The following is a 22308-nucleotide window of genomic DNA, read 5'->3' on the forward strand; positions in this document are numbered from 1 at the left end:
GTGATTCTGTGATTCTGTGATTCTGTGATTCTGTGATTCTGTGATTCTGTGATTCTGTGATTCTGTGATTCTGTGATTCTGTGATTCTGTGATTCTGTTTCAAGACATGACATAAACATGTGGTAATGATATGATAATTACTGTTACTAATCAGCATTAGTAATTGTTAATTTGAATTCTGAAGAATGATTTGTCTTGAATAAATGGTAGCATTTTTTAATTTTTTTTTTTCTTGAAATAAAAGCTACATGAGAATATTGTCAGAGTTCTCAGGGTGGATAAACAAACTCTTAAAAGTCAGCAGTAATTTATCGAGAAATACTAACTTCTTCACTTCTGAAGAAGATGCAAATGACATTCTTAAGGAAATACTGTGGGCATTTTTGTTTTATTACATTTTAGCTGATTGCTGTTGTGACACCCTTCTTAACTATGCTACATATGCTACGCATTGACAAAGTGAATAAGCTACCTTTGTGCCTGTAAATTAATGTACCTCTGTGAAGATATCTTCAGGATAGTTCTGACTTGTGCTGAACAAAGTACTGGACATAGGTATTTTTTGCGTGGGACTACTGAACCTACCAAGACAAGTTTTCAGCTTACAAATCTGCCTAATGTGGGTCTGGTGTTACATGCCGATCAACTACTGTATTGTAAGAAAGAAAAGGCATGATTAGTAGACTCATCCTGGTCTATTTTATTCTGAATAATAATGAAATTAAAAATAATATGAATAACCAAGTATTTATTATTGTTTACATGGATAAGCAAGGTATGTGCAGTCTCATTATTAGTGAAAGCTCTGTTATATTTCAGTATAGTGAGCATGGTTCTGTTTATTGAAACGAGAATCCATGGAGTAGATCAGGTAGTATAGTTTTTGAACTTCTATGAAGAGTATCTTTTGATCATTTAAAAACAAACAAACAAACAAAAAAAAAGGTGGGGGGGAAGGGCAGAAAGATTCTGAATCTGCTAATACCTGTGGCACTCAGTGTGCTTTTGCTGGTAGTATAAGAAATACTCGTGATGGAGGGTTCTTTGTAATCAATCTTTTTTTCCTTTTTTTTTTTTTTTTTTTTTTTTTTTTTCTGTTGTTGTTGAAGGAAATCAAGCTTGGAAAAATGAGCTAAGTATGTTTTAACATACCAACTGCAAATTAAATTGAATGTTCCATTTATTATGTGAAATAAAAGTAAATAAAACAGAGGGCAAATAACAGTAAGTTCCATTGCAGTAGCATACTAATATAGCAATATTTTTGTTTCTCAACTTACTGTACTTTAGTGGTGGTTGATTCTCTTCATTAAAGTTTTGCTGGCTGTGCATGCTTAGAAAGAGTTTGTTGCCTTGCTGATTTCCTGCCTGCTAGTATTGTGTTGAGTCAGATGTCTGAGCTAATGCATGGGACAAAAGGATGGATAGCAGCAAGATTAGTATACTGTAAATCTCTTTGTTTCAGCTCGTGTTCGAGTCTGGAAAAATACTCAGCTTTAGTAAAAATGATAATTAAATTAAAATTATTTTAACCTTGAAGTTAGGACTCAGTTCATTTAGGTTTACTTCTGTTGTTGCCAGGCTTCTTGTTTACATAGATGTGTCTTCTAGAAGATTATTCAGATGTATGCATTTGTCGTGAATTCAAGCATGTTTTGTTGTTTGTTTTTTTTTCTCACGGTTGATGAAAAATGAGCAACTTTCCAAAGTTGACTGGTTGTCTTTGTCACTTCAATGGGAAACTGAAGTTGTTCAGTATTTGTTAATATGAGAACTTGGTGACAGTCTTTAAGTAGCACTGTTTACTTCATGCTAAGCAGTACTTAAGATAAATACAGACACTTTTTTTCATCCTTTCAACATCTTGGTTATAGTATTTAGTCTTGCAATAATGATATTGCTAAATTTTTCAACTAATTTTATTTCTTGTATGAAGTTTTGTCACTGATTGCACTTGTGTAATTAAGTACAACTTGAAGTAAAATAGAACTTTGCCTATTACCATATTTACTATTACCACACAGTTCTTTTAATGGATTCCTGTTCAGACTGATGCCTGAAATAAAAAGATGTTCAGTATCTTAAGTTCACTGTTTCTAATATAAGAATGGGGTCACAGCAGTCTGAGAAATCATCTGCATACAGAATAATTTTCTTGGTATGTTACTTGTTTAATTTGAAGACTGTCTTTTAAGGAATCTCTGTCTCAGGCTGTGTATCATATGTATGATCTGAAAATGGTAAAATGTTCTAATTTTTTTTTCCTTTCATCTTTACAGTTGTGGGTTCTTCAGAATCATGTCTCTCAAGTTCAGAATTTCTTTAATTGGTGAATTTAATCTGAGGCCAGTTTCAGTTGTTTAATTTTAAGCAGATATTGCCCTTTGAACCCTCATAGTGGTGGCAGTTGTCAGACTGTGGGAATGGGCAATCTTGTTCATTTTTTCTTTCTTTCAAGCCTCTTTATTTTTTCTTGAATTTCTACATGATCCATATCTTCAGTATTCCTTGTGATTCAGCAGAGACATTTGTGTATGTTTATGTACTGCCTAGCTCGAAGAGTCTTAGAACACTTAGTTTTTTGAAGTCACATCATGATCTTGATAGTGTCCTTAAAATCAGAGCAGCGCAATGGTTAGTCTGTTTGATGTGGTTGATGACTAGCTTGTTGATGCCAGCGTTAGCACTTTTAACCAAAAATTTTTATTTCCTTTTTGGCTTTTGATTAATCAAAAGTCACATTTTCATACCAACATAGGGCAGAACAAGACAAAGCCATGTGATAGGGAGCACTGTTTAAAAATAAGGATTGTGTTACTGCTGTACGTGACCAATTAAAAAAATGTAAAAAAAAAAAAAAAAAATTAAAAAAATTAAAAAGGCAAGGGGGAGAGGGAAGAAAACTTGGGATGAGAAGAGCTAGTCTGTCCTTTTCAAATGGATTAGATTCCAGTTGAAGTGAGCTGGCTCACTTGGAGGCACTCAAGGCCGGGCTGGATGTGGCTCTGGGCATCCTGGTCTAGTCTAGTGGTTGGTGACCCTGCCCATGGCAGGGGGGTTGAAACTAGATGATCTTTGAGGTTCTTTTCAGTCCAGGCCATCCTGTGATTACACAAAGGGAAAGGATAAGCATGCTGTCCTTGTTGTTTTTGAAATCAGTTTGTTGCAAACCTTACAGCTGGCCACGAGAAGGCATTTTGCAGGTTCTTGCAAAAGAAATGGCTGAATTTTGATACTGAGAGTGCTGACAAATTGTTGGAAGTGCAGCCCACTTATCATTGGTGTGACATTTTAATCATCAGAAAAGTACTGCTAGGTTGAGCTTAGAGGAAGAAAGAGAAAGAAACTAGAGTAGTGACAAGGTATTACAGGATGAATTGAAATGTGAACCTTTTTTGTATGTGTGTGTTTATGGCTGCTGCATCTCTGACTGATGCCACATTTTCAGTGATGATGCCCGTAATTTAAAAGTTCTTTTTCATTTCTTCCAAGTTAAGGTGCTGTGTAAGCGAGACAGTGTTGCATATTTTTGAACCTTTTTTTTTTAAATTTTGCATTTTAAGATGCATTTAAATGTGGTATGCTCTGTGTCAATAGAGGGTTTGTGAGTGTTACCATGTTGGTCATTCTGTAGTTGGAGCACACGGTCTGTGTTAGCCTTCAGAGCATTTTGAAGTGAGGTTATAGTTTGTCTGTCTTTAGAAGTACTTCAATAAAAGCAAATTGTGATGGTTACATTCTTCCTACTTTTTTCTCTCAATTCTTAGCTAAACTATTTCACATGCTTACAGTATTGGATACTGCTTGAGGTAAGCAGCATGTTGTATAAATGCACTTGGAAACTGGCAAAAATAAAGGCATCTAGTTGCACTTATCATTGAAGTTTTAATGGAACTTTATGGAAGGACTTATCTGCCATCATAATCCCTGAATTTGAATCCTTCAGAAAGGTAATCTGCAAGTCTGAAATTTCGTAATGTTTGTTTGCTCTACTGGGGACCTACCTGACAGCAAAAGGATAGGAAAAATGTATTGTTCAAATACCTTTTAAATTTCTGAATTGATGATCTACCAGGAGTTATGTGTAGTAATAATACTTCATTAAAATATTTGCCCGCATTTGCATTTCATTTTAAGAATATGATGCTTCAGTAGGAAAGAACAAGAAGGAATGTTGTTGTCCCAGCCTGCCTCACCTCAGCTTAATTAATGCAGATCACATGAGTTTTGGAACTGTTGAAGTATTCTGATAGCTTTCAGAATTGTCCATTTCACACAAAAAAAAAAAAAAAAAAAATTGGGAAAATATCGAAAACTTTTTTTGTGTGTTCTTCGTGTCATGGTCTGTAAGAACCGAATTAGCTATTAGAGCAATATTTTTATGTCTAATTACATAAAATTATGCTGTGTTTAAAAGTTTGATGTTGTTGCTATTTCAGGTATAACTTGCTTTCTTTGAGAAAGTACAGATGTACAAACCTGAAATGGAATGGGCTATGCATCACTAAGGCCCAAGGGTCTTATACACTTTAGCCTTATGAACACAATGTTCCTCCCTTCCTCCCCCCCTACCAATACCACTTAAAGATTTAGTTTTTTAAAGTCTGCTTTTTTTTCTCCCTTCTATATGGAACTAGACTATGACTAAAAATCTTCAACTCTGTCAAGTTTTCCTTCCTCAAGAAAGTATGCTGACTTGAGTCATGAAATAGTTAATATTTTAATTCATTCTGAATCTCATACTGATTTTGGCTATTGGTTTGTTCCACCCACACACACTTGGTGTTCATTGTAAAAATCAAGAATGGTAGATATGGTTCTTCTGTGGCCATTTGCAATTCTGAAAGGAATGAGAGAGGAAAAATTTGAACCTTTTCACTGGTTTTCTATTCTGCATCTTCTTGCTGAGAGGTTTGTTAGCCCTCTTCACTTTACAGTGCTACAGTATTGAACACTGTTGCCAAGACTTCCTTCCTCAAAGGGAATGCAGTAACTTTTTGGTGGCTTTTAATGTGGTGGCAAACATTTAGCTGAACACGGTCCTTCATGTTCTCAAGACGGAAGAATAGTTTGTGATTACGTAGCATGAAGAAATCCAAGAAGTATGCATCTGTAGATAAATGTAGTTGTAATAAAGAATGTGTCCTGATTTGGACTGCATCTTGGGTATTGGAGTGAAAAATGCTGTCAGTAGATGAAAGAAAGAGAAGATTACGTGCATAGTTCTGAGGGTCACAGAGAGAATAATGTTCTTCTGAACAAGAATGTGTCACTGCTAGGATAGGTGACTATGTCATGCCATATTAAAGTAGAACAAGATAACTATATTGAAGCCAGTTTGTCTTTTTCTAAGCCCATTCCTCCAGTGTTCTGCTGTGAACAAGACAAATCCATCATTTTCTGCTGAACTTCAACTTTTAAAGTAAGAACAGACTGTTGTTAAATGTTAATAATGTGAATTTTGGAATTCTTCATGAGAGTTTCTACTTCTGTTCACAATAGAGACAGGGGCTTGGATCTTTTCAATTTTAAAGGTATAGTGAAGCTGCTGTATGCTTTCTTTTCTTTTAGTCCTATCTGCTGCTGTAATTAAGTATCTCTCCTTAATAACTGACTTAAATCCCTAGAGTGCTATAGAACATAATTACTGCTACGATGTTAGGATAAAGTAGTTAGAACTGTACTTAGATGTTGACACTGAAAATAAAGCTTGCCTTATTTTCTAATCAGTTTGCTTCCTGTGAGATACTACAGTGCAAGAATTTGTGGAGGAGCCAAAGCCTTGCATATAAGCTTGGGAAGTGAGATTTCATGAGATGCATGCCAAAAAAGCTTTTGAGAAGGAAAGACAGAAATATCTGTTTGGTAGTCTGTGAGAAGTTACATGAAGTAAACCTAAATAAAAGTTCCTCTTTCTTTGATTTGTGGTTGCATTGATAAAATACAAAAATGTGTGCTGAGAGGATGTGATTTTTCTACTTGTGTACTGTTCCTCCTATTTTTAAGCATTTCAGAATAGAGTGAAACTATGATACTAGGCTAGAATTAGAAGAGAGTGAAGCTTCTAGCTTTTCTGATGTGCTGCTGTAGAGGTGTTCTGGAGTGATTTGTGCACTTCCAGTTAAACTTTTATTGGAGGTGCTGGGAAAAAAAAAAAAAAGTAGGGTAGTAGAACTGCTTAAAGTGACTGACACAGCTGCAAGATACCAAGGGACTTAAAAGCTTGATCTTAGTATAATGGAGTGAAGTAAGATCATATGATCAAAATTTTGTACTTTGTGTATGGGCTTTTGAGTGCTCCTGAGACAAAAAAGTGTGATTAAACAGGAAGCAGGAGTCAGATGCCCCATTGGTCTTAAAAGGGGAAAAAAAATAAGGAAGAAAATGTCTAGAGTATTTGGAGAATGCTTGTGGGTCGGCCGGGCTTACAAGTTAGGATGGAAAATGGGTTCACTGGTAACTAAAATCAGTCATGTGAAGGAAATGTGTGAAAGAAATCAGCAAAATGATAAAGAATGGATAAACGTGAGGTTATAATTTAGGCAGCAGTTCTGTGATTCTTGTAAATACTACAAGAAGTGAAAAGATGCTCGTAGACAGTGGTTTGACAGAAGAGGAATTTGTGGACCTGCTCAGCGATTGAAGAAAAAATGGAAAACCATTGTTGATATTTTACCCATCACTTCTGAATATTTCTTTTGAGATCTTGGGAAAAGTGTTTGAGACAAGAAAGAAGATAAAGGCTCAAAGAGAAGAAAGAATAACGTGAGGAGCCAATGATGAAGCTGAATGAATGCAGTTGACTATCCCTGACCTGATGTTTTTTACTGCTTATGATGGCTTGAACATGGTGAGAGAAGACAGAAGCCAAGCCCTAGCTATACAGTGTCTGGTCCTGTCGTGGAATACAAGATCTTCAGTTATTGATGTATTAGCAGTTTGTAACATTTGAGGCATGATAAATGACTTTGGTTTAACAAAAGCCGGCGTTCAGTGATAGTTCTCAAGTTGGCACACTGTAGTGTGTGTGTTCTGAATGTTTGGTTCTTTTGTGCCACAGCTGTGACATACAAATATTTGCAAAGAAAATATTAAAATACGTGGGTTTGCCTTTTTTTGATGTGTGTGTTTTTGTGCGTGTGAAAAGCAGGGTATCTAATGTTAGTGTTTATATTACATATGAATGATACAGTTTAAAATGAATTTTTCAGAGCGACTACTCTGTGGCTGCCAAATACAAATAAAAATGACTGTGTTACTTCTTATATTTAGAAATCTAGACAAACTGCATAGCCTGTTTGAGTGTTGTGGAAGTTAATGGAAAATCTGAAGAGAATGAAAAGGAAATAGAGTCTGCCAAAAGATAGTAATATTTGTTCAAAGAGATGCGTAAAAGAATTTCTTTGTATGCTGAAGCATATCTAAATACTGCTTGTAGTCCTGATGATTTTTGTCCCTGTTGCCAAAACTGAGTGTAGATCAAGCTGTGGATTTCTTCTGTGAACTATGATTGTATGATGAAATTTGTATTCTCAACACTAAGCAGGTGTTAAGCACCAAATTGCTGTATGGTATATGTGATTGAGTATGTCAGTTTCTAGTGGAGAAACAACTTGTTCTTGAATATGCAGAGTATGTTTGTTAGAAATAATTCAGAATAACTTGCTTGAAAATGAGGTCTGCTGTGTTTCAGAAACTTACTTGTCATTATGCAGGCTCCCTTCCCCCCAGCTTTTCAAGTGGTGGAATCTCAGTACAAATCATTTGGCACAAAACTTTGGTTATGAAACAAGTTCTTATAATCTTTTTGTTTGCTACTGTGGTTAAAAGTAACTTTTTTTTCTGTAGTTTCCTCTGTTCATATTAAAATAATTTTTTTTTCAGTTTTAATTCTAAATGTTTTGAAAGCAGATGAAATAATTGTGAGTAAAATAATTATTAAATGTGTGCTTTTACTTTACAACCCGTACTTTCAGTCTTAATCTTACTGATTTGGCAAGAATACTTGCTTAAATATTAACTTTCAGTTTGGAACACAGGAAATACATGAGAGCCGTTCTGCAGTGGTGCTGGAATAAACTCATTGATAATTTTTTTTTACACTACTTCTGGTTTATTAAGTTATGAACTGTTTCTTGCTTTATTCCTATAGCAGCAATTTAAATGCTATTGTAACAGTACTAGAAATTAAGTTTTAAGAAAATAAGGTTTTTTTTAAAAAAACTGTATCTGTTCTCAAATGAAGCTATGGGTCAGCGAAATTAACCTGAATTTGAACGAAGTCATCTGTTTTAACACCCTTATTTATAACTAATCAACTTCATTTTGTAAGTAAACTAACATCTGTAGATATATGTAATACAGATGTAATTGGCAGAAACAGTACTTAGAAGACTACTGATGACGTTCCCTAGTGATGTGATAAATGTCCACAAGTTTTGCATTTATTTGCAATGAAGAAATAGAATATAAATATATGCACATATGTATATTAAATGGCCCAGCTGACTGATTCATCATACTGGGCAATTGTCATTAGAACTATTTACTAATTTGTTGTCACATCATGTGGTCAGTAACTGCTTACTTCAACTCTCAGGTTTTTCATTGCTCAGATGCACCAATCCATGGTGTAATTGAGCTAGCCAATATTATTAAATGGCTACTTTTTTTTTTTTTTTGTATCTTCACTGTCAGATAGGTCTCTCTGCCACTCTTTTATCTTCTCTGCTACCCCCATTTTCCCCCTTTTTTTTCCATCATCAATTTTTTCTTCCTACAAGCCTGACTATAATAAATATGTAAACAGCTATTGTATGCTTTTAAAATCATGAACAGTTTTGTGAGTTTTCAGGAGCTTGCAGATAATTTTTACTTGAATAGTTGAATTTCATAAATAGGACTGAATAGGCAGCAAATTTAGAGTTGTTGAGAAAGTGCTTGAGATATCTGCTGCAATGAAAAAGAAGTAGATTTGTGTTTTGTCTTAAAGTAATGCTCTTTTAGAAAGGAAGAAATTGACAATGAAATTTGGGAGAAATTAAAAAAGAGGAGATTGTCATGATAGATTATAAACTGTTACTGTGTTTAATACATAATATACGTTTTTCCCCCCACAGAAATTAGCAGAGTACGGAAAGACATGTATAACGACACATTAAATGGTAGTACGGAGAAGAGAAGTGCAGAATTACCAGATGCTGTGGGACCTATTGTACAGTTACAAGAGAAACTATATGTGCCTGTAAAAGAATATCCAGATGTAAGTATATCTTTTTAGTCCCTACATTATTTCTTGATCCTTGTGGTCGTCGCTAAATGTAAATTTCCTGTGGTGCCACTCTTGGATCACTTTTGAATTGCTTCTGACAAGGTACTTCTTAGGAAAGCTGTGCATGTGCTGCTTGGTGGCTTGATACATAGTAAAGCAAAAGGTGAGTGGTTGGAGGTTGTGCGGATTATAATTTTTCGTATCTAAGATCTGAAATATCTTGTTCATTCAATGCTGTCAGTCCTGAGAAACTGTGTAGTAAGTTTTGTGGGGGAAGTATTTCTTGGGCAATGTTCCTCTTAGTATTACTTTAAAAGTCATCTACTCTGCCTAGACCTTCCTAGGTGTCTCTTAGAGATGGCACCATTTGTCCCATACCTCTGTAACCAGTTCTTTTGCATATAGAGTTTTCCCTCAGGCAAAGTTTCTTGCATGCATTCAACTGTTAGAGTTTCCACTGAGTCAGCTTTTCTTTTGAATGTATAGTATTTTGAAGGAGAACGGTTTCATTTGACTAGAAATATTTAGAACTCTCTGGTCTGAACAATTTCTTAAAACAGCTTGGAAAATAGTCCTGTCAAAATCTACCCTATTCATTTTCTTTAATCATTATCAGGAAATAGTTAGTTCCCCCTAGTGCAGGAGTTGAAGTAGGGGAGTGTAGGGTTTAAATGAGGCATTTGCACAGTGACGTTATACAAAAGTGGAAGAAAGCACAGAACAGCAAAGAGTGGATGTAACACTGTGGTATTTCTGCAGTTTTCTTCTGCATTGTTACTAGATTAAATTCTACAAAATTATTATTTTAATGCTGTTTAGGATATTCAGATAGTTAAGTTAAACTTCATTAGAAAGTTAAGTGCAAGTCACTATTCAAAACAATAGACAAGTGTCTCTCTTTTCAATCTTCACAGAGGTGGTTTATTGCTTCCGAATTAAAATACCTGTTTAAAGAATTTGCGCTGACGTTAAGAATATCTTTTCTTTCTCCTTTCTTTATTCTTCCAATATAAGTATATGCATATAAATATCTTGCTGCCTGTGTGTATATGCATATGTACGCTTATCTGCATCCATGCCAAAAAACATTAGTTTTTTTTAAACTACTTGGAATTCTAGATCTAGATCTAGTTCTGTAAAATAAACTCATATTTTATTTATATACATGTATGTGCTTTAGAGTTACATTAGTTAATAGCTTTTTAAAGCATAGCTTATTGTTGAAATTCTTTAATTTTATAATTGTACAGTGCATCATTTGTGAATAGCTGCCTTAACTATCATTTGCAGTTTTTATGGAAATTGATGCTTGATCTACTAGGATCGTGAGGTAGAAGGAATAAAAACGAGTTGTGTTGATGATTGAGCTTTTCTGCCAGAAATTGAGGGTGCAGTAGCTTAGCACTTGTCTGGCAGTTAATTATCAAATATATTGTAAGTAAGCAGGGAAGAGGTTGTCTGTGGTACTGATAAAACACGTGTGTAACACTTTGGCTGTAGGATTTCCTGACTAGCTACTCTTTGTTTGCCTTGCTATTTTATTAAGCTCTTGGAAATTCAGAAGTTGGAGTGGCTTGTGCTTTGTATATGTATAACCTGCAATAAAAAGGTAGTTAGTTCTTGAGAGACAGTGTGAAAAGCTTGATAAAAAAACCTGGAACTTCTGTCGCTGATCTTTTGCTTGTCACTAACAAATCCTTACGCTACCTCAAACGTACTTTTCTGATATTTCTGAGCTTGTGTTCTTTAAACCAGGAAAAGAACAGTAAGTTTGAGCTTACTCAGTCCCGTGCTTGAAGAAAGAGCAGTACATTCTGTTCAATCAAGTGCTGCTTATTTCAGTTATGTTGGCATCAGTTAGTACAACTTGCCTCCACCCATGCCAGGTATTATATGGTATTAGACTATCACGTCAACTTGGTAGGAGACGAGCACGTTTTTCTGGATAGGTTCTGAGTGCTGTACTCTGCAGTTCATATTTAAATGGAAAGCCAATTCCTGCATTTTCTGTGTGTTCTTCTTGCCTACCTGTTGTCTGTCTACATTTGTTCCTGGCCTCAGAATGAGGATCTGCCCAGCCTTGATATTAGTTAAGAACCGGAATATTCAGTGCATACAAGAACAGCTCTTGCACCTCTTCTAGAAGTTAGGGATGAAATATCTTGCTTAGTGTTTAGGCTAGTACAGTGTTCATAAAGTCTGCAGTGTTGTAATTCCAACTTGTCTCAAAGAACATGGAATTCTCTTGTAAAGATAATTTCGATTTATTATATGTGCTATTAGCTAATTGCTAATAGCACAGCATTACATTCAACCTTTTATTCATATTTAGCAATTGCTTAAATTGAGATTGGATACAGGGAAGACATGCTATGCAGGCTATGAAGGTGACTTTGATAAATCCAGTTAATTCCTTCCATTGCTGTCATTCTCTTGCTATTGACAATCTTGTTTGCCTTACAAAAACATAAAGCTGAGTAATCATAAAGGTTATTAGGTGGAAAGTGATGAGAAATAGTTTTCTGATGTAGATTTAATTTTTCTTTAAACAAGCAAAAATAAACATCAGTAAACTAATGCGGTGCTCTAATAAACGTACATTCTGGGAAGTATTTTGAAGTTATTGGAAGCATATGGACAAGTTGACTGGAGTGGATACCTAGTAGCACTGGAGTATAATTTTGGGCACAGAGTCCTAAATCAATTGTGAGACATAAAAGTAATGGTCTGTCATCTGTTTAAAACAAACATATGCACCTTATATGTGGAATGCATATGCGTACATAAACATACAACTACGTATGTATGTATTAAAAATAAAAATGAGTTTTCATAGCTTGTTTTGCTACTATTATTTAGCTGTTCTTGGAGTACTTATACAGAGAAAGTAATATGTAAGCTTGAGTTACGTATCTAACGTGCATATAAAATCCTCTTCAGTCTCTTAATTTTTTTGAGCGTTTGTTGAATATCATTCACTCTAGGTTTGATTCTGAAAACATAGTTGATGTAAGGTTTGAATTTATAAAATTAGTCTTCATCTGAAACAGCTAATAGTTTTTAAATGTGGGCTGTGTACAGTCTGTACTTCTGTACAAGAATTTGAAGGAGTTGAGTTTTTCATGATGCAAACAGTATCTGATAAATAGCCTACCTTCGGGGTGGTGTACAGTCAGGCTCATTTTTTTTCAGTGCATGCTACAGTAATATAATTGCACATACTTTTATGTATATATTATTTCCTTATTGTGTCCTTGGAAGATGTTTGACATTTATGGAAATGTCTTAAAACTAAGATTTGGGCTATTTAGGGTTTGGTTTTTTTTGAGACATTTATGTACTCTAGAAGTGTGTCAAATGAATTATTTAGAATGAAGAATAGGTTCTGGTGTTTGTATGTAATTTGCCCCTTGGTTAAAATATGTTCTCTCTATAATTAAATCTTTGTATCATCATTTAACTTTCTGGTGTTGTGGTTTAAAAGCACTTCCAATTCATGGAAAAACGTTCCATAGCAGTATTAAAGAGTATGTCTGGTAATATCTGGACAATAAGGAGCTCGTAGGAAGCAGAAGAATGAGAAGGGTATGCTGTTGTCTGTAGGTGAATGGTTTAATCTGTCTTCAGCATTTCTTATGCTTCAGATAAGTGATTTCTTTGCTTGAATTTCCCTTTAAATGCCGAGACTAAATTTTGATACCAGTTTAAACAATTTATGGAATTACTACCTACAAATATTGGACTGAATAGATGTTTTTCTGTTATAATCATGGCTTTATTTTTAATAAATGCCCTGTTAGCTCTGATTAATGTGAAATTCTCTCTTGGAACTCTTCTGTGCCTCTTCAGTATAAATGTAAGAACTCAGTAATTATCGCATCTGAAGTAGCATGTCCTTTGAGGATACTGAAGCTCAGAGGCCAGCAGTGATAAACAGCTTGCGCATACTTTCTGGCCATTTTAGTTAAAACTGTTTAAGTAGAACAACAGAGCGATGAACACAGGGGTTCATTTTACTATGGGGAACTCGCTGACAAAACATTTAAATCCTTTTTCAGTTTGGTAATATCAGAATTTAATAGTATCCCTAATATGGATTAGAAAAATGATAACATCTTCTTTATTTATTGTTCTGATTGTTTTATTTAAGCTCGTCATTCCCTAATGATCAGAGAAGGAAGCTTAAAAAGCTAGCCTTGTTTATCCTTGCAGTAGTAAGGAAAGAGGGGAATATAACTCTTCTCAGTAAATAAATTTGGTCTACAGAGTAACCATCAGAGGTTGAGGAAGATTTGGGAAAACGTCATCTACTGATATAACTATCAAATATATTTGAAGGAACTAAAATAGTTTGCTGACCAATTAGATATTTGGAACAGTGCTCTACTAAAAGTAGTAAGTTTAAAAATAAGCTATGTTTGAGTTGGAACATCACATTTATGAGGTTTTACACTCTGTTTGCAAGTAATTGAGGAGTAGATTCATTGGAGGAAAAAAAAAAAAAAGCCTTTGTTTAGATGTTACCGAAATGGAAATCTACAAGCCTTCTCTCCTCCTGTACCTAATGTTTTATTGGGTGTGTTTCCATTACTGACAATTCACCTTTTGAACGAGAACTTAAACGATAGTCGTCTTTCACACTCTACTGTTTAGGGTATTTTCTAGCGCCCTGCTTGAAAAATTACATACATCATAATTTGCTTCACATATAAGCCATTGAAATCTTCAAAATATGTTTATTTTAGCTTCAAAGGTACCTTGAAGATTTCAAAACAAGAAAAAAGAAAAGTAATCCTCTTGCGTAGTTTACAATGGCTCAACGTCAGTTCACCAATACCAGTGAGTTAAGTCTATACCTCATCCTTGTGATAGTTTTCTTCCTCATATTTAATGCTTCAAGCATCGAGTACAATTACATTTGACAAGAGATTACATAGTAATTTATCTGTTAATATTACTTACATTTTATCCTTTATTTCAGGTTTTTATTAACTTTTAAATAGATTTATTAGGGTATGTTTGTTCTGATTATTCTTATATTAAGAAATTCGTCAAATTAACATTGTAGGATTAGACTTAGAGATTTGTCCAGCATGTGTATGACATTTCTGGAAAGTAGTGGTTTGTTTTTTCAGTTTAGTCACTGTCCAGTTCCAACTCACAAGGGTGTGAGACCTCTTATCTATACAGCAAGTTACTGCTAGGCATTGGGTGCCTTATGTATACAATGAACAGAAGTGGGAGGGACCACTTCTGCAGGATAGTAGGCTAGAAAATGACTGCAGGCATTGTGTACAACCTACTGTTCTGTGAATGAAATAATAATTTTAGACTTTGGTTAGAATAGGTAGTTGGTTAAATTACTCTTACTCAAACTAGTTAATGTTGGCAGTTGCAAAGAGTGTTTCAAACTGAACTTTTTAAAGATCAACTTAAGACCTAGTCATCAACATCTGTCATGCTTGTTTTAGCTTGCATAGTGCCTTTCATTATGGCTGGTCTCTCAATTGTTATTGTCTCTGCAGAGTTAGGCTTTCAGTGGGCAATTTATTTGATCAGAGTAGTCATCTTAATACCCTCTTTTGTTTGAATGTTCTAGAATTCTGTGCTTTATGTGCATAAATATCTTTATTTCCTGGACTGCAAAAATATCTGGGTGTGTGGCTCCAATTGGTCATGTATTATAACTTTTAACTTGTTTTGTCAGTTTGTGTATGCTTCCTATTCCTGTTTTTTCTCAGTATTTCTACATATTTTGTATAGTGTCTCTTGCAATACTAAAAATACAGTAGAATTGTGTTCAAGCATAATGAAAGTTAGATGTGGGGCAGAGAGATTTGTGGAATACACTGTTTTTAATTGGATCTTGTTCAATCAGTTCTCTCAAACATTTATTAGAATGGTTTATTAGAAAACTAATACAGAGAAGAGGAAGTTCCTCAGAATGATATTTGCTGCTGCTGTGAGTGGTCAGGTATAGTTGGGTACGCTACAGAACTTGCTGATAGCTTTTCTTGTGAATTAACATCTTCTGTGCTTTAACTAGGATTGGAGAATTAAATAAACACAGAAATGCACTCACAAGAGTTGAGGTAGAGAAGTGTTTAAAGTACATTTGTTACTTATTTCTAGAATTATTTTGCCCACAAGCCTTGCAGGTGCATATTAATTACAAAAAGTCATTTAAATAAGAGCATGAACTATTAATTTTTTTAAGAGGTAGAACATTTTAAAGTGTACTTCATTTGTCAAGGCAAATTGTTAGTGTGATGTTACATTTATAGTATTCACTTCTTACTTGAACAAGATTATTTTTTCTATGCATTTGCACCTTGTGCTGTTAGACCAGTTGGCCTATTTCCATGATTATGATTGAGAGGAAGATTGTACACAAATTCCATCCAGCTTAAGGAGTAAAGTTTCTATTTAGATCTTTTTCTTCTGTGTTCTATATCATAGGAACCTGATGCTTACCTATCTTAGTTTTGTGCATTTAAATTTATAGTAAAAGACAAATGCTACCTCAATAAATATGCATGCATGGCAGGTTCTGTTTGGCTAGTAGGTATTCATTTGGTTGGTATATGTATCTACTCTATATATTTAGTCTCTGCTGTGTTTTAAAGCTGTGAAGAGCAGTAGTTGGACTTGGTTGCTTCATTACAATTACTTTAGCAAAATATTTATGCACAGCTCTTAAATTGTTAGGGTGTTTTTTTCCTTATTAAGAAGAGTTTAATAGTCTAATTCTTTGAAGGTTCGGATTTCTTTTGAAACTTGCTGACCTTTCTTTAAACTGTGCATAGGTTTCCTTAAAATATTGTGTGTGGAAATAAAAGGTATTTCTGGTTGACATATCCTCAGTTCTCTTTTTGTACCTTACTCGCATTTATGTTAATTATCTCTTATTCTATAACATAATATCCCCAAAGCTTCTCATCTTCCAGGAAGGCTCATTGTTGTTATATTCATCCACCCAACATTTAGGTTTTTAAGTTGCTTTGGTTTGTTTTTAGCTCCCTCTCCTGCCCTCAGAGGCTTCTGTTTCTTTACAGTGCTGACGTATGCTTGAGAAGTATACTTTCGGTGTGTGATTTTTAAACAATCAGAGCATATCTGAAAAAGTCAGGTTTGCCCTAAGCGTAAAGTTTGAGCTGGTGTATCAAAGGATACTGAGAGCTTTATCTTGTTAGTGTTAGAGAGTCTGCTCTGGGAAGATCAGTGGAATTGACTGAAAATTGTCTTAAATATGTAGCGGTTTCTCAGGATATTGTGATTTACTTTTTTTCACCACCAAATGCATGTGATCTCAAAAAGTAAATGCTTCATGAAATAGCTCTGTCTTGCTGCTGCAGATTTTATCATGATTACTGATAGTGACAAATCAATTGCCATTTAATGTCTTCGGTACTGATGGTAAGAAATATATTACTTGAATTAGCATATTGAACTTCCAGAGCTTTTTAATTTTACAGTTTGAATTGACTGTATTTGGTCACTTTATTTTTTTAAAGTGATGATCACTTGCATTAAAAGAAAGCAAAAAACTACTGTCACCAAACTCATGCTAAAATAATATTCCTTGGACTTTAATCTGTCTCGAAAGTAAGATTTTTTTTTTGCTTTTTTTTCCTCCCTTCCGCAAGTGTAAATTGTTGTCCTTGAGACCTGGAAGGCTTGTCAGCCTTTCTGAAGGATTTCCTGTTTTTGCAAGCTAATAGTGGATGCAGAAGTTGAACAGGAGAGAGACTGGAAATCTGGCTTTGTAACATATGTAGGGTTGGAGATGTGAGCTACTGCTAATGGATTAGTTAGCATATGGACCTGAAGAAGGTTGCAGAGCTTTATGGTAACTTTTAAATCAACTTCTTTTTCCTGCTGGAAGCAGGGAGTAATTCCTCTTCTGTTGCATTGAAAATGAGCTGCGTGGTCTCCTTTGACAAACAGAATGTCATGCCTGCTTTTCTCCTTCCTTTTAAAAGCTCCTTGATAAAAAGGAGAAGCTAGTTAGAGATGTATCTTGAATGAATTTTGAATTGTTAATATGCTGCTGCTTAGTTAGCAGAAAATCTTCGGGATAATGGTTTCAACATTATTTGATAGGTAAATGTGGAGGAATTGTTGTAACTGTAATGCTAGCCTTACCTGCTCTTATGTGCTGCTTCATGCTGACTGAAGTACATGATTCTATGGTGCAGATGTGATGAGACTTGTATCTTTAAACGCTCCTGACCAGTTGGCCTTTCTAAGACGTTACAGGCCCTTTTCAGTTTTGCCTTTGTCTGTGTAATACCTTCTGACAGATAGAGCTGAGTTGAAGTTTGGAGTTATCATACTGTTAGCAGAAGCCATTTTGAGGAAGAACCTAAAGTGCTAAAGGAGATACTCAGAGGTTTGTAATTGGATGTACGTTACGCATTTCTGACCCGTGCTTCTGAATCTCAACTTGGATTTTGCAAACTGTTGTAGATTCTGGCAGTTGTACGTGTGCATTGTGCACTTTTGTAACAGCCTTTCCAGAGAGTGAATGGAATTGTTCAATTTCTGATTTAAAATACGGTCAACAGCAAGAAACTTATTTTTTAGTGCTATTTGGACAAGAGCAAATAGACATCAAAAGCTACAAGGCTTTTTTCTTTCACTTATGGTTAAAGTGTATCACTTGATATCTTGTAGTAGAATAATACAAAGGCTACTAACTATGAAACCCAACTGTTTTTTTATTTTGAGGGGGGACTTGCTTTTATAGGTATTTTGATTAAATAATTTAAAGTTACTTTGTTGAAATAGTATTTTCATGGCATGAATTTCTGGACACGTGAAAGGTATGTGTACGTTTAGGAAAGTTAAATAATTTGCCAGTCTTTTCTGATATGTTATGAAATTCCTGAGTTTTTCAGCAAAATAATACTGTAAGTCTGTCGTAGGCTTGGTTGTTCTGCTACTTGGTGCTTTACCATTTTTATTTTATTTTTTGAGTTGTCAGAGTGCTATTTTTGAAGAAAAATATGATAATTACTAATTTAAATAATACCACTTCAAGACTTTCTGATTTGGAAGCATGTAATCTGTGTTTCCTCTCGCCTCAACAAATTTATTTTTGAAACTTAGAATTATAAAACAAAATAATTTAACATAAAATCTACTGTGTGAAATTGATGTAAAACTTTGCATCTAAAATTCTAGTAATTGGTAAGATGAAGTGAAGTGATTGAAGTGATTCCTGAGAATCTTTCCTCAGCGTTTAGTTAAGTATAACCTCAAAAGTCTTTCTGCTTGGTCAGCTCTTTCTTTTTGGGGGGTAAAAATAAAGACTACATTTATTTAAAAGGAAAAAAAAACAAAACCAACAACAAAACAAAAACAGAGAGTGGTGGGGAATGATGTCTACTAAAGATAAAAATAAGAATTTTCATTTCTGCAAAGTATTTGTAATAACAGTATCACCATCTGGAATGGTGTTCCAATTTAAGCATATCTTTCTCACTTCTAATTACTGAGAATAGGAAGCAGTGTACAGCAGAATTGCCAACTTAAGTGCCTTGGGTAATGTCACATGTAGTCACATCTAATTAAAAGGTGTTATTATGGAAATGAGTTGTTGGACTGTATATCCTAAGGATCCTTTGTTACTGGAATATGAGTTTAATGATGTAGACTGGGAGGCTTGGAGGGCACTGCTGGAACCTACAATTAGGTTTTGGGGACCAGCTTATCCAGAGCACAACTTGTGAGTTCTCTGGATAAATGTGTCACAATTCCCAAGTAGAGCATGGAATCGAACAATTTTTACTCATCTCCTGGCATTATTGAAACTGATGTCTTCTCGTTGTTCTGAAAACCTCATCTTAGTGAATAGGATGAAACAGATTATTCACTATCTTTCTTAAGCATGCCTACTATTAGATTGTTCATGGGATCTGGTTTCCTGAATGACTTTCTGTTAACAATCTTTCAATTACTGTTTAAAGGGTTTTATGACTACTTAAAGGCGGAAACTACCAAACTGTACTGTGAGCCTTTAAATCATTGCAAATGGCCCTCTAATGATAACAGAAATTTCTATTTTAAAAGCATGAAATTGTTAATTTGTCTATCTTTACAGCTTTCTCACTTATGTTGATAATTCTAAGCAATTTAAAATCCAATTATTTCCAAAATATGACAGTAATTAGATTAGTGTTTTTACATGAACAGAACATGTAGCATAAAATATGTTTTGAGGGATATTATTTTATACTCTTTTGGAATGAAAGTGAAACTACCCTATAAAAATTATTTTTTTTAAACTTGTAGCATGAAGAGAGGGGTTAATGTTTTGGATGATCTTAGATGTGCAAAAGCACATTTAAAAGCAAATGTCACTAGTGCATGTTTTGTATTGGTACGTATGGAAAGCATTGAGAAAAAAGAAGCAAAATATAATACAAACAGTACAAACAGATGAACTTGCCATTAGGTGATGATAGACTAGTTTTAATTAAATATACTAAAAGAACAAATTGATGTTTCTCTAAAGATCTAAAGGTAATATATGTCAACAGTTACCCAACTTAGAAACAGTAAAACTGAGATCAGGAGCTGAAAATAAAAAAATGTTTTTCACCTTGACTGTGTTTGGCATGTCATGGCTTTTGTCTCTGATAACTGATAAGGTCTGTGCTTTGTTGTTGTGTGTTCTTGTACTCATAGCTGCTGATCCAGCCGGCGTTGTTGTCAGCTCGGTGAGGAATGTCAGTGGACTGGAGTGAAAGGGACATTAAGTGGCTGACACTGAGGGATGGCAGTAAATGAGATGAGAGCTAAATATATAGGATTGTGACATTCTAGCAGCTGGCTAAAGTCCTACTGTTTCCTGCTTGGGTATACTAGCCTTAAAAAGGAAGAGAATGCATTGTAGCACTAGGAAGAAAACAGCTGGTGGCTTATCAGTCAACCCTAATGACAGAGAAGGTTAAAGAGTTTGGAAGGAGAAACTTTGAAAGAGTACTTTTATTAGGTACATAAACTGTAAATTCTTAATTTTAAAGAAACTATTTTATGAAGTTTCATTAAAGCTTTTCGGCATGCCATGACTCACCAAGTACAGAAATAAATGAGTGCTACTTCATTTCCATCCAAAAAAAGTAATTTAAAAAGTTGATCTACTTTTGTGTCAAGCTGTGTGTTAGGTCATATCACAATAATGTTCTTGTGACCCTTCCTTGCTCCTTAGTGGAATTCGTAGGTGCATGTTAATACTTCATATCTTTAATTTAAAATTAGAAAAAAACCTCTTTGTAATAGATAAAAACAAATGTTCTCAAGTGGTGCAAACTTTGTATGTTCTAATGCTACTCCTTTTATTAATGATATAGAAAAGTATCATAATGTGATTTATTATATACAAACAAAATGAAGGCTGATGTTTGGAAAAATCACTGCTCAATTGCATAGAAGGCTCTCTTCTTTGATATGCAACTATAATTCTATGAGGGCGCTGCCTTCTGATTTATAGAGTTTTGAAGCTGATAATTTTCTCTATCAGGCAGTGTTATTTTTATTGTTCTGTTTATTGTTCTTCATATCTGTTGTAGTTTCTGTTGGAGTAAATAGGAGGCATTACTTTTGGAGCAACTTACATACCTTTATTAATTTTGTGTGCAAAATAAAAATGTTAAGCTAGAAATGTGACTGACACTTCAGCTGGAAGATAAATCTTGCTTATTTTTTGTTGCTGCTTTTTGCTTCAGTTTCTACTGTTTTTTTTTTTGTTGTTGTTGTTTTTGTTTTTGTTGGTTTTTTTTTGCTCATGAATTCTTCAGTTTCTGAACCCAAACTAAATCATCTGTTCTGGTTTACAGCTGTCAACTGCCTCAAAGAAATGAAGACCTAAGCCTAATTTTTGGCTTTTCAGCAGATCAGTTCTTGCTGAACAGGCCTCCCTTGTCCCCTTTTATATCTGAGATAGGTGCGTGTGCTGGTTGGGCATCCTTGAAGCAGCCCTCTGCTGGGGGTGGTGCAGAGGGTTGCAGAGCTTTCTCTGAGAGAAACTATGGTCTAAATAGAGTGAAACAGTGCTCACTTTCTTGGGAATGGTGTTTCCTTGCCATAATGTTCTTCAGCATATACAGATTCAGAGGAGGTTTAGGTTGGACACAAGGAAGAACTTTTTCTCTCAGAGAGTGGTCAGGCACTGGAATAGCTGCCCAGAGAGGTGGTGGAGTCGCCGTCCCTGGCAGTGTTCAAGAGGCGTCTGGATGACGTGCTGCGTGATATGGTTTAGTACTATTGGTGGCAGTGGTGACGAGGAGACAGTTGGACTGGATGATCTTATAGGTCGTTTCCAACCTTGTGATACTACGATTCTATGATTCCTTGTTCAGCATTGTAGCCTGTCACAATGGGGTGAGATCAGGAAATCCCAAATCTTGTCTCCTTAGGAGGAGCTCATCCCCTTAAAGCTTGTTTTGGTGGCTTGTGGAAGAGAGGTGTAGCTGCTTGAATGCTTTTTTAAAAAATATGAATAATGACAGATGGGTCTCATTTGTCTTAATGTTAACAGCTATTTTTCTCTATGATCAGGAATGGCTTCTCCTAAGTGGTTTTTTTACCGATTAAAGATGGTCTTGCATTAAATTAATGCAATCATTTGTGCTTATGCTTTCTACAGAGTGCTTAAATTGGTATGTGAAAGTTCAGATTGACTATGTTGTTGGTGCACAAGATAGAGTTTTCAGACCTTGTGTAAAAGAGATTATAGAGATTTGAGCTTCTTTGCTGAGGGAATTTGATGTGTTGTGTTTAGTCAGGTTTTACTTTTTAGTGTATCCCTATACAGAAAGATTTATTGAAATGGAGCTAGGTTGAGATTTGAAAGTCTTCTCTTGCGTTGGTGCGTGATACCCTTCTTCAGCTGCTGGTTACGTTCCGAATTAGCACAGCAACTCTTCTGGATCTCAGGTGATACTTGTTTTGATCTAACAACTTAACATTCAAAACTATGTGACGTATACAAGACCACCACCGCAGACATTAGCAAAATGTAGCAGATTTAA

At 34.9% G+C, this 22308-nt stretch overlaps 1 protein-coding gene across 1 annotated transcript in view; it reads left to right on the forward strand.

Annotated features, from left to right (window-relative positions):
* Positions 1-22308, forward strand: part of QKI (QKI, KH domain containing RNA binding) — a 136923-nt gene that overhangs the window by 23550 nt on the left and 91065 nt on the right. Inside the window, exon 2 of the mRNA XM_042820699.1 lies at positions 9120-9262. Coding sequence (XP_042676633.1) covers positions 9120-9262 — 143 coding nt within the window. The remainder of the gene's footprint in view (positions 1-9119; positions 9263-22308) is intronic.

Source organism: Centrocercus urophasianus, unplaced genomic scaffold, assembly GCF_019232065.1.
Source record: "Centrocercus urophasianus isolate 14NV4802_14NV808 unplaced genomic scaffold, USGS_Curo_1.0 seq_10, whole genome shotgun sequence".
In the NCBI taxonomy this organism is placed as follows: Eukaryota; Metazoa; Chordata; class Aves; order Galliformes; family Phasianidae; genus Centrocercus; species Centrocercus urophasianus.